At 41.5% G+C, this 13,021-nt stretch overlaps 1 protein-coding gene across 1 annotated transcript; it reads left to right on the forward strand.

Moving 5' to 3' along the window:
* The first annotated feature begins 280 nt into the window (after nt 1-280).
* On the forward strand, nt 281-12,743 carry RWDD3 (RWD domain containing 3). Its single transcript, XM_037404190.1, has 4 exons — nt 281-421; nt 6,146-6,630; nt 7,337-7,452; nt 7,552-12,743. Exons 1-4 carry the CDS (start codon nt 337-339, stop codon nt 7,664-7,666), a joined length of 801 nt encoding a protein of 266 aa, XP_037260087.1. The 5' UTR covers nt 281-336; the 3' UTR covers nt 7,667-12,743.
* The last annotated feature ends 278 nt before the right edge of the window (nt 12,744-13,021 follow it).

Here is a 13,021-nt window from a genome sequence, read left to right on the forward strand (position 1 = left end):
ACAGCCTAAGGGCCACCAGGTCGCTCCCTCCCGCGGGCCAGGGGGCCGCCACGCCAAGCGGTGCAGCTGGCAGCAGGGAGCGGGCCGCGCCGGAGCCCGCCGCCTCAGCGCGCCGCCATTTTGTTGGGCGTCGAGGGAGGCAGGCCCCCGCCCCTGCTGCCGCCCGCCGCCGCTCGCTGCCTCGCAGCCTGCCGGGGCGCTCGCCGCCGCGCCTGCCCGGGCCGAGGGGCAGCGCTGGGCGAGGCCGCCGCCGGGCTGGCAGCGCCCCGCCGGCCGGGTGGCCGCCCCGTGGCCGGCAGGGGGCGCCGCCGCCGCCCCGTCCCGCAGGCCGCGGCCATGTCGGAGCTGGCGCTGGAAGAGCTCTCCGCTCTCGCCGCCATCTACTGCGAGCCGGACGCCTGCGAGGTGTTGGCGGTCTCAGGTGAAGGCGGCCGCGCTGCCCTGCCGACAGCCGCGGGTGGCCCCGCTCGACACGGTCTCGCCGCGCTGCCCCAGCGAGACCCGGCGCGGCGGCAGCTCCTCAGCCGGCCGCCCTCCCGCCGTGCCCCGCCGCTGCGGCCCGAGCGGCGCCGCGCTGCCCGGCCCGGCCCCGGGAGGAGGCGCTGCGGGGCCGCTCAGCGGGAGCTCCGGCCCGGGGCCGCGCCGCCTCCGTCGCTTGCTGTGGGCGGCAGCGCGCCCTGCCCCGCCGTGTGGCGGTGCCGCTGGCCTCTGCGGGGACGGGGCCCGGCGGGCGCTGCCCGTTCACAGCTAGCGACCTTCCCGATGGCGGGTGCTCGCAGCGTGCGCAGAAAACCCGCAGTGGGCGAAGGGCAGCGCCGGGGGCGGGCTGGTGCCCTGTAGGGAAGTAAGCAGTTGCGTCTCATGTGTAACGAGCAGGTATTTGTGCTGTAGTAGTTCGTAGGGGTGCAGCTGTTGCCGTGCGTGAGAGGCCTTGGCTCATCTCTGACTTTTTCCGGGGTAAGGTAACAGGCTGGGCCTTGCGACGTGCCGAAGGGTCTCCAGCTTCAGCCGTACGTGTGTGGCTGTCGGTTTTAGGGGGTACTGAGGCCAATCTTGCGTGTTTGCTGCGGGCGGGAAGGTGGGGAGGTTTGTAGTGTTGGCTGCCATCCCCTGCTGGATGCTGTAGGCTGGGAACACAGTGAGTGTAGACGCCTGTACACCACGTTCTCGGCACGAGGCATGGCGGCCACAGATCAGAACATAATGTTAAGAGGTGACTTTGACTCGTCCGTGCTGTCACGGTGCTGTGAAGATGTCCCTTCAGCGAGGGAGAATAAATCTCAGTAGTTCCACCATACAACAGCAGTTCCTATCGGGCTTAAGGAGTGTCAGGTGGGATGCGTGTGTGTTGCGTGTCTGTTCAGATCCAGAGCATAAGCAAATTTCACTTGGCGCCTACCCCAGATGTGACAGCTTTGTGTATTTGTTGGAGATACATACACGCAGACAGACGGAATACGTGTGTGTTCCATTTCAATTCCTGCTCCCTGTTGTCCTGGGAGCTCTCGCAGCGTGCTGCCCAGCTCCCTGGTGGAGTAAGGGACAGGACAAGCAGCTTCCCGCTGGTTGGACTGCAGTAAAGTCCTGGGGAACACTGGTAAAAATGGATCCAGTGGCCTGCTGTCAGATTTTGGCTGTGCATGTATTCAGCCCAAAAGAACTGGGATTCATAAGGAAACGCTTTTGAACTGTCAGGGTGACCGAGCACTGGAACAGGTTGCCCAGAGAGGCTGTGGAGTATCCATCCTCTGAGATACTCAGAAGCTGTCTGGCTGATGCCCTGGGCAGCCTGCTGTAGGTGGCCCTGCTTGAGGCTGGACAAGATGACCTCCAGAGGTGCCTGCCAACCTCGACCTTTCTGTGATTCTGTACAAATAACTTCATGCTGCTTTGGTGTGAAATTACAAGTGGCTGCTCTTGAATGACTCACTTTAAAAAGTTACTAAGAAATTAGTTGAATAAACCTCAGACTTTTATTTGAAAATAGTTGTTGAAATAGATTTGTACAGAACAGCAAGTGGTTATTTGGAAAGAGGACTTTGTGTGTAGACAGCCTCAAGAGGGAGGAAGGCAGTGTCTGCATGGAGCACAGTTAACTGGGGTAATCTAAAAAGCAGAATTGTTTTGTGTCTAGATCTGCACGACACGCCCTTTGCTCCAGTGTAGGCTTGTAATTCTGCCATTTTATTTTTGTATTGGTATTTAGAGATGTATTTTAAAAATACAGTTGATGAAATGTTTTGACTGAGTTTTATTGAAGTGAAAAAATCTTGGAATGTTATTTAGATATAATTTGAATACTTTATTCAGGCTTAACAGACCTTTATTATAAAAAATATGAACATATCTGAACATTGCATGTGCACATCCATTCCTCTAAATCTGTTAGAGAAATATACGTGCATCCTTCTCTGTGCTTCATACATAGAAAAATAATTTCGTGTTCATAAGTTAACAGGATGTAAAAGGCTTAGAAGCCTTCCTGGAACATAAAGTGAAGTGCCACAAGTGCACAATGGGAACAGGCTATTATATATTTATGTTGATGTTATGTGACCTTGCATAGCCTTTAGCCAAGCTGTGTTCATGGTATGTTAGGATCATGTATATCTGGTTGATTTCCATTGTTTTTTTGCTGGAATTAAAAAGATTATTTACAACAATGATTACTGGTAATTTTGATACTTTGGGAGTTTACTTCTCTTTTATGTTGCAGCTACAGAATCCTTTAGTTTGCAAACAATTAATTTTTGCTGTATTCATTAGCTTATGTTTGCTTTATCTCTTCAAAACATATACATTGTCATTGACAAAGAGTGCACAGAAGTAACTTCCAGCAAGACTGTTATGTTATACTATCTCTAATAACATTAAGAGTAATTTGCGTGTAGATCCCCAGGATCAAAAAGGAGGCCATCGGGGATTTATGGTTTTGAGGAATGTAAGAAAATGCTTTTGCAGATCTCTTGGTATGCTAAAAACTTTGGCTTTCTGGAATTTAACAATGAAGTATTCAGAATGTAAAATATGTTTTTATCAAAACCAATGTGTTGATTAATTTAAATAAACTAATTACAGCATATTTTTTCTACCTTATGTATCTATTTACAGAGATTAGCATTACAGATAGAAATCTATAATTTATTTGTTAATCTGTTCTTCTCTGGTTTGCTCACCAAGCTTGCTATAAAAATATATTTATATATTCTAAGCTTGTACTTTAGTAGGTGCCATTTTCTGAATTTAAAAATAGACTGCATGTGTCGCATAAAATGCCTTTGGGCAGGAGAGGAGGGGGATATCTGTCTGGTTGACATGGAACATAAGAAAAAATCTGAAGTATGCTAGAGCTAAATATACTGATAAGCATGCAGCTATGGGGGGGGAAATGAGTTAAAACGTATTGAGTTTAGTCTTATTAGCACATTAAATGCCAGCAGAATGGTCATACCCAACCCTTTATTTCAGAAATAATCACCATTTTGCTGTGAAGACAACTCAGATCTTGTAGCGTGTGCAAACAAAGGAAATATTTCTTTAGAGCCTCGTTATGCAGGGCGACGGTGGTTTGCTCTTTGTTCTGCCAGCCGTCTGCAGCGCTGGTGCAGAAAATGGACGCTGGAATGTTTAAATAAACTTTAGATGCTGTAGCCTCACAAATGTTTTGAACTGGGTCTCCTCTTTAAAAGTAAGTCTGAAGCAGATGTAAATGAGCACGGCTGGGCTTTTTGTGATGGCTCAGGGTGATACACCTTGGGATGTGAGGCTGCGCTGCTTCCTTCAGATTAGTTCATCATCACAGGGAAAGGTGTGAGATTGTTGCAGGCTTAAGAATATGATCACTGCAGCAGGAGGCCCTTGCCGAAGGGGCAAGGTTGGCCTGTCTGTTTATCCCTCACTTACTTCTGAGTTGGTGAGATCTGTTATGACAAGCTAGTGAAAAAATCCTAGGAGGATTATCAGAAAGGTAACATGTTCTTCTGTCACCGTAATTAAGCTGGCAATAGAGTAGTATTCTTCAGCTCATTTAGAGGCTGTGCAATTTCTTGGCCACATAGTTTAAAATGAAGTGATTCACAGGTAGGAAGAGAGTAATGTTAATACCGTTCGGCCAAATGCAGTTGGCTTTCAGCTGGCCGCGTACCTGGTGGGGCTGCCCTGGGTAAGGGGCGGCTGGATGGAGATGGCTCGTCAGGCACTGGCTGTGTGTGGTGCGATGCTCAGGTGTGTGGAGACCCTCCGTGACGGCCAAGAGGGTGCTGGGGGTCCCAGGAGGTATAGTGCAGGCTTTTCTTCTTCTACGTCTGGTTATGTGTACCGAGCCTAGCGTGATGCAGAGGAGCTGTTGTGGCTGGTGCCCCATAAGAAACGTTTGTCAGGACAGCAGAAGGCAAGGATACTGTGAAGACTGGGGTCTCTTCCAAGCTGGTGCGTTTCTGAGGAATAAACTTGCCTTAAAGGTAGTCTGGAACCTTTCATAGGGTCTTAGAAGACTGGAGACCAACTCCTGTTGGCAGGGAAGGCTTGGACACGCAGTGCCTTTAGGTGTGGGCTTGATTGGGTGTAATTTCGTTTAATTCACTGGATTTGCATCCACTGCTTTCGGCACTTGATTTGACTAGCGATGTTTTGAAGATGTTTGGAGACTTCTTTACAATAATGCTATGGTTTGATTATTGGGTTTGGAGCGTTTGCTAATTTTATTTTGTAACTGCTGTGACCTAGAGAGTTCTTCATATGACCCAAGAAGGAGGTTTGGAAGCAAGCCTTTGGCTAAGCTCTCTAAAGTGCTTCTGTCTGTCCGAGTCACTTTTAGGTTCTTTCACTTATTTAGCAGGGTTCAAATATAAAATCATAGAGAGCACTGAGGTTGGTTAGTGGCATCAGTGATACTAATCAAACATAATTCAACTGACTGTCATGTAAAGGAAGGTAAGATAAGGTAGGGGGAGAAGGCGGCAAGTCACTTCAAAAGAGCTCCTCTGAAACTCAGCTCTGCTCTAATCTGCCTTTCAAATCTGGCTTCTCCTGCCCTCATAGAATGAATCAACCTGACATTTTAGCAGTTTTTTAAAGAAAAGGGGTGAAATGTTTGGAGTGCATCAAAGGGGTGAAGCAGAGAACATCTGAAGAAGGTAATCTTTTATCTAATGCCCTCTTTTCTTCATGGCAGAGGAGCAAAAGTACGTTAGGTCTTTGTCCCGGCATTTTACTTTATGAAGTTTTGTATTGTTTTTCTGTGAAACATGTTTTAGACAAGAAGGCTTTCTTGCAGGAATAACTTTCATATTCAGCATCTTTAATTATGTGATTTCTCAGGAGGATGTGGTCTTTTCCCCTTCCTGCTGCATAATGTATGCATCCTTTTCAATCCAGAAATAATTCTGTTCTAAAGTGGACCAACAACAGGTTTTGAGTAGATATGCAGATTATATACACATGCACTTATATAAGTATATACACGTATAAATATATGTATGTAGTGTCTTGGGTCAGATGTGCAACAGAAATGTTTTCGTTACACCAGTCCAACTTCTGAAATGTACAGAAGTTTGCAGAAAATAATTAAGCATGTTTTCTCCGAAAGCTGCAGGGGACAAAGAATCTGACTTTCTTTTTTCCAAGTCTTTCTTCAGCGTGGAACTGCTTTTGAATGGTTGTCTTGAAAAATACTCAGTACAAGTCTTATTTGCCTTGTGCTGGTACTGATGTTAGAAGTCTTACACATTTCTCTGGGAGCAAAGTTAGGGCAGTGCTGAGTCCATCCAGAAGAGTCTCTATTTTTGGTTGTCCCTGCTCCTGCTGTTGAGCTGTAGAAGCCTGCTTAGGTGTTTCTGAGAGAGACAGGTCTTTATTACTGGCCTGTCTAGACTTTGAAAGAGCCAAAAGGTGTGAATACTTCTTAGAACGTGTTAATAACTTTCCTTCTAAGTATGATATGGAAGTGTTTCATTTCAGGATTCCCTGTAAGTATAGCTGCGCCATTGGTTGCAACCCCCTACCCTGCAAAAAAACCCACACCCCTTATTTTATACAGAATGGTAGTCATTTGAGTTGAATTGCTGAAGAAAATAACATGACTTAATAATATATATGTATTCAACTTTGAGCAAACTATTAATGGTTATTTTTTGATACTTTCCAGAGACGCATGGAATCACATTTAGAATTCAAATCGGCGTGAAAGAACTGCTGGATACAGATGTACTTTTAAAGCTGTTATTTCATTTACCAGTCAATTATCCATCAGTTCTACCAGATATTTCTGTTAACTCAGACCAGCTTACAAGAGCCCAATGTACGGATGTGAAAGATAAATTACTTGAACAAGCAAAGAAGCATCTTTCTGAACCCATGGTACATGATCTGATCCTTTGGATACAGCAGCATCTTAAAGATGTCATTAAGCAATCAGCAACAGTTTGCAATGAAAAAACTACTTTGTCAAAAGGAGCAAGTACAGAGGATCATATCTGGATGCTCCTTTTGCATTTAGATCACATGAGAGCAAAGGCAAAATACGTCAAAACTGTGGAAAAATGGGCTTCAGATCTAAGGCTGACTGGAAGACTGATGTTCATGGGCAAGATAATATTGATTCTTCTTCAGGGCGACAGGAGCAACATTAAGGTGCAGGAACAATGAATGTTGACTAGTTCTATTGATTTACTACTGAAACCTATGTGTCTGAATATTCTGTGTGTGTTTTTCTAAGATTAACAATTTTGGAAGCACATTGATCATTACAAGAGTAGGAAGGCCCAACAACTTTATTTTGTATTTAAGGAAAACAAGGTATTATGTGAGAAAGAAACCAGTTATACCTGTAGATCTGTGGCCTGTATTGCTTTGCTTCCCACTGTGATTATACTCTTGTATTCCATGCGTTCCCTGACTGTAATATGCCTAAGTTGTCTCCTGTATTTCCCAAATGCCCTAGAAAACAGAACGTTTATGATTAGAAATTAATAACAGACGTATTGTGAGCTCATTACTCTCTCTTTCCTTGACTTAGACCACGTGGTGCTCCTAGCACACACCTGGGCTTTGAACTTGTCTGTACTTAGGAATTCCTGCTGCGTTAGGCAGGTATTTGTGGTGGTATAGGAGGAGGATGTTTTGGTTTTTCAAACTCACGTTCAATAGGTCAGTTAAGACTGCACTTAACTTCAAGCTGATGAATAGAAATAGTCATGTGCTTTTTGGGATGGGCACTTTCAAAGTTTGATTCCTGTGTTCTGAAAAAAATCTGTAAGTTTCGTATAGGTTTTTGCATTTTACTAAACTTCGAAGATACTAGGTGACATTTAATATTTTATTCTTTTTTGTTGTTTAGGAGTACTTGATTCTTCAGAAAACTTCTAAGGTAGATGTGGACTCAAGCGGAAAGAAATGCAAAGAGAAAATGATTAGTATACTGTGTGAGGCAAAAGTACAGTCACAGCATAAAAGGTATAATTTAGTACTGTTGTGGATAGAAAAGTTAACAGAATCGATAATTACATTCTGACAAATCTAGGCATATTCATGAGTTTCCCTTTTATAATGTAGGTTTCAGGCGTTTGAAGTCAAAGAATATTCAACACTGGATGAGCTACAAAAGGAATTTGAAACAGCAGGACTTACAACTCTTTTCTCTGAGTTTGTGCCTCCTCTCTTAAAGTAAAATTAAAAGAAAATGCTGGACCTTTGACCAAAGCAGCAGTTGATTGCAGATGCCGATGGAAGATGAAAGGACTATTTTGGCAAACAACATTAAAGCTTTTCTCCAAAAAATGCCAGAAGTAGCCATCCTCTTGCAAGAAGGAGAAGGGAATTCATCGATTAAGAATTGATAACTTGTTGACATTTATGTATTGCTCACTTTTTCCAAGGAATGTGGAGTTAATTGTGATTATTGCATGGCAAGCATGAGAGATTGGGAAGAAATCATGTTAAAATAATAGTCTTCTAGTTAGACTCTGTTTTGCGATCCCTGTGTTTCAGTGTTTTGGTTTTTCTCTCTCATGGTAGTGTTTTTTCATAATGGCTTGCTAGAAAGCATGATTAATTTTGCTTTGAAAGCTTATGTGCAGATATTTCTATAAAAAGCCTAGCAAACAGATTTGAATATGTGAGGACAGCATATACTTAATATCCCTTAGGAGTTCATCTGCTAACTTTTCCTTCTCCATTTATTTTACTATAAATGCTAGACTGTTGATTTAAAGAAAACGCTCATGTCACTTGAGGCCTGAAAAAACAGAAGTGTCTTTTTGAATGTTAGTTTTTATTCTAAAATGTATAAAAACACCCAAGTGGAGAGTTTAATTTATTAAAAAACTAGGGTAAAGCCAATAGTAATATTTTCTTTGATAGTTTACAGATTCCTTTTTGCACTTTATCTGGTTTTACTGCCTGTGCATCTTCAGATGTCTTGATTCTATTAAACTGTCAGACCAGTATGCATACAGACTTCAGTCTTCTTTCTCAAGACTTATATCAAGGCTTCTGTCATTTGAGAAGCTGGTAAGCTGTAACTTCCTATTAAAATTTCTCTACCTTTAACATTTATTTTTTTTTTGGATGGGTCAGTGGCCTTGGCCAGCTTATACATTTTTTTACCACTAGCCTGTGTTTTACTTCAGCATAATGTTACAAATATATATGTAGTTTTTACAGATTAAGTTGTGCAAGTTCTGTTTGCCTAGGGAGAATTGGATACCTATTTCTTAGAATTACTAGTGTCCTTTTGGTTTCTCTTTTACCTGATACCATTCTCTAGCAAGACTAAATTGTGCAGGAGTAAAAATTCCGAAGTCATGGGTTTTTCAGTAACTAGCAATGCCATTTCAATTGGTTTTAGCACATAGCTAAACATGGGCTTTACTGCTTTCTGAAACTCACTCCCAGAAGCTGAATGACTCATGTATTCTTTGTTAACTGAAAAGATTTGATCAATTCAGTGTAAATTAATTTATCTCCATTGTACTGGGTGAAGACTGGTACGATTTGGTTAGCTCCTGTAGTGTGGTTTGGCAAATCATTACCTAAGACATTTTGATTTCCAGTTTCATACCCAGACCATAAGATCATACCTCTTTCTTTATGTACACTAGAGAAGCAACTAAAGCAAACTATTAAGCGTTTTGGCATTTACTGTCGAGGTTTCAAATGCATAAAGGGTTGTAGACCATTTGAGAGTTTCTTAAATTTTTAAGGAGTTTGGTCATTTTCCTGATATGGAACGTCTCAAATACGTATGTTGCATGTTATTTTGTGCACTGAGGCTTATTTAGTGAGTCAGTTGCAAAAGCTCTTCTTGATGAGTCTTTCATGTGTAGCATATATAGTACTTCAGGGGCAGTAGAAAACAGACTGGATTAAACAAGATTTACAAATCTATTCTATATTATTTTGAAATGGTTTCCTGAGAGAAAGGGAATCTCATTTTCTGTCATTGTAAGTGTATGTGGAGGTAAGTTTTTACTTTTATAAAAAAGAATAAAACTGAAGTATCTTTAAAATATTAAAATATCATGTATTTTAAATTATAGTTTTCAGAATTGAGCTATTCTCAGTTAAAATACCCATTCTATGTCAGTTCAGCAGGAAGTCTTGAAAGATGCAGAGGCTCTCTCCTTGTACTATGTGGTAGATCTGACAAGTATCAACAAGAAAAGGCTTATGCATGTGCAGCGTAAGAAAACATAATTAGTATCTCTCTGCAGATCTAAATGTTGTACAGTTTTGCTGGATGGATTTTATGTCCTCAGCCAGATACTTCCTTTAAAATGCTTCACTTTTCTGGAAGGAGAATAGCAAGGTACTTCAGTACAACCTATATTACAGTCTTGGCCATCAGAGTCTAGCAAGGGCATTATCCAACATGCATATACATCAGTTGTGTATCCTTTCTGTGAGAACTGGGTTGAATAGCGTACATAATCATGTGATCTCAAATTGCACGTGACTGCAAAATAACTGAGGCACGCAGTTGTTGCGGCCATCTTTTCTTGCAAGATCAGATGCAGACTCTCCCAACTGTTTCCTCCCTGCTATAAAAGCTACTGTCACTAGCAGCATAAGAAAAGCCGTTTGTAGGGTCAGTGGTTGCCAGTTGCACTCGGGTATGAACTCATGTATTTTCTTGAATATTAATGCCTGATGCCTTCTTGGTTAACTGTTTGGTTGGAGCAGCAGGCAGTTTAAAAACGTAAAAGAATTTAAAAAGCAAATAACAACTGGGTAAGTTGCAGCTCTCTTCTGATCTGTGCTTATCTTCTTGCCAAATGAAGCTGTAGGAAGCTAGATGATTTCTGTATTTCAGGAGCTGTAAAAAGCAGTTTATGCAGTGCATTTTTATCATACTTGAATTTGTTACTAACTTATATTGGACAAATCAACAAGTCCAATGTAGGGAAGGACTGCAGTTTTTTTGCTTGGTTTGATGTGCTTCAGGAGAATTACAAATCTGATCAGCTTGATACTGTTCAGACATCAGAGAACATGAAAACTGATGTCAGTCTGATTCTGTGAAAGCAAATGCTTTTGCCTACCCATCAATCAGTCACTTATTTTGAAGGGTAGGAGGATATCTTGTGTTCAGACAAGGAGACAATATTTTTAAAGGTTGTTCTTTTGGAAGGATGTTGCAGCTGTCTGTTAACTGGTGGTTTGTTTGCATTTATTGTAAAAAGAGATGGGCAAGCCTGCGAGCCCCTGGGGCACAAAAGTCATTGAAACGCATACTGTGGTGCATGTTCTACCCTCCAAGGGAACTGAAGCAGACACAGAAGAACAAAATGCAGGGAAACAAAGTCAAGACTCCTGAGAATTGTTGAAGAATGCATATCAGTGTCTAAAAAGTTAGTGAAGTGTATATAGCTATCAGAATCAGACAATGTGACTGCAAGGAAAAAGAAATCTCTAAAGAAAAAATGGTTTAACAAATTCGAAGCTAGATTTCTTGTGGATATTGTATTATAAATAATTCTTTGAACAGCATGTTAGTAAAGCCTTGTTTCTTGTGGACTTTCTTGTTTCTGAACAATAGCACACATGAAACCTTTCTTGCAGAAGAGACATTCATGATGGTGTTCTCCCAGGTGGGTTCCCCAGTGCCTGATATTGATTGTGCTGCCTGCATAAGTTGTTAATATATCAGTAGCATTTTTCTTTGCTGCCTGTTTTTGTCGAAGTTGTAGGAACTTTGTTTCTTTCAGGCTATTAACCTCTCATTTTAATGGAATTGATTTGAATTCAGAAGTTCTAGAAGAATTTTGTAGTATAAATATGTGTGCTTCTGTATAGACAACCCATCTGCATAATCATAGTTTCCTTTGAAAATCAGGCTAAAATGAAAGCTGTTGCAACAGGACTGACAACTTGAAGAGTCAAGTTTTTATGATTTAAAGCTGAGGTTTGATAGGTCTTTTTGAATCCCTTGGTGTAATGTGTGAAGAAAACAAAAAATGGGTTAAGAAGGGATACACAGGAATAGGAGCAAAAATGCCAACCCTAATGTCAGCCCTGTTTGCACAGTTGTTTTTGCATGGATGCATCGCCACCAAAGCACTTGTTCCAGTCCTGGAGGCTTGCTCGATCTGCAGAAGGATGTGCTAAACCACGACTGAATGAATGTCTTGGGTGGTCATTTGCCAGTCTCTGGAAGAGATGGCACTGGCTCTTGTTGGGTGGGTTTGTAGGCAAACAGCATGCGTTTGCTTTTTCTGCTCTTTTCATATGATTCATGAATATGAATATATGTTTTGTATGCATTGTATGCCTGCATTTTCTGTGGTACGAGAAGGATGGTCTGGTATCTGAGGAGCACTTCTCTCTCTTTACCCTTTGTGTGGCAAGTGTAAACTGTAACCAAAGGGTAACATGAGACCAAGATAATTTTTACTACTATACGTAACATCACGTCTTGCTATATATGTATGCTACTACTATGGCAGAGTAGTGATGCCTGTGGAAACAAGGACATCAGAGTGCTAACAGACTAAATTACTAAATTCTGCAAGAAATCAATCTTTGTATAGTTTTGGTTTTTAGAATTATTACTGACTGCCATTATGACCAAGGTCTGTAGATAAAATCATCTCTGTCTGGTACAGGGAGGAGCAGGAATAAAACTCCCTTCTATTCTGTATTAATTTTTCAAGGCATTATTTACAGTATTAATATGTACAATTTATATTTAAGGGTTGCTATTATCATCTCTTGAAAAGAAACCTTTATGAGCAGCACATACTGTGAAGAAGCCTGCCATTCAGGAGAATAGCATGACTTCAGTGGAAGCCATGCAGAGTTCCAGAGCAGGGAAATACTTTAGTGGGGAACATCATCAGTACTGGGAATCCACCAGCTTTTTTTACTTATTCAGTCTCATTAAAATTATCATTCTTGTACCCACCCACCCCCTTTGTTATTTGCTGGTTTTGCTGTTACAGGGAGGATAAGATACTACAAGAACTCATAGATAAAAAACTGTGACATAATCAATTAAAAAAAATTGAAAGTAGATTTGATTGCTTTGTGAACAAGGCTAATTTTTCTGTTTTGCAGTTCTCTCTCATTTTCCTATAATAAGTCTGTTTGCCTCTTATTTCTGTGTGAATGACCCCAAAACCCACCAAGATCAGTACAAATTATAAGTACTGTAATGAGCCTAAAGAAACTTCATGGTGGAAAATATTTTGTTTACATTTTTTCTTTTAAAAATAGTTCAATAAACCCTACATGTGGATGATTTAAAACCTAGTGTCCCTTGATTTGTTCAGCTTTATCTGTGAAAATACAGACATAATCATGTTATAGTTCATTTGAAATAAGATGATGAAATGTTGCACACGCTGTATTTCTGCCAGAGTCTGAGACTGAAATTGCTTGTATTATGAAATAGTGCAATTGCTGGAATCAACTTTCATATATCTTATAGTAGTATTAAGCATTATCATCCTGTCTCTTTGTGCATAACACATGCAACACTGGCAGCACTCTGTTCTGGTTTTATATTTTAAATGTATACTTAATT

Source organism: Falco rusticolus, chromosome 11, assembly GCF_015220075.1.
Source record: "Falco rusticolus isolate bFalRus1 chromosome 11, bFalRus1.pri, whole genome shotgun sequence".
Taxonomy (NCBI): Eukaryota; Metazoa; Chordata; class Aves; order Falconiformes; family Falconidae; genus Falco; species Falco rusticolus.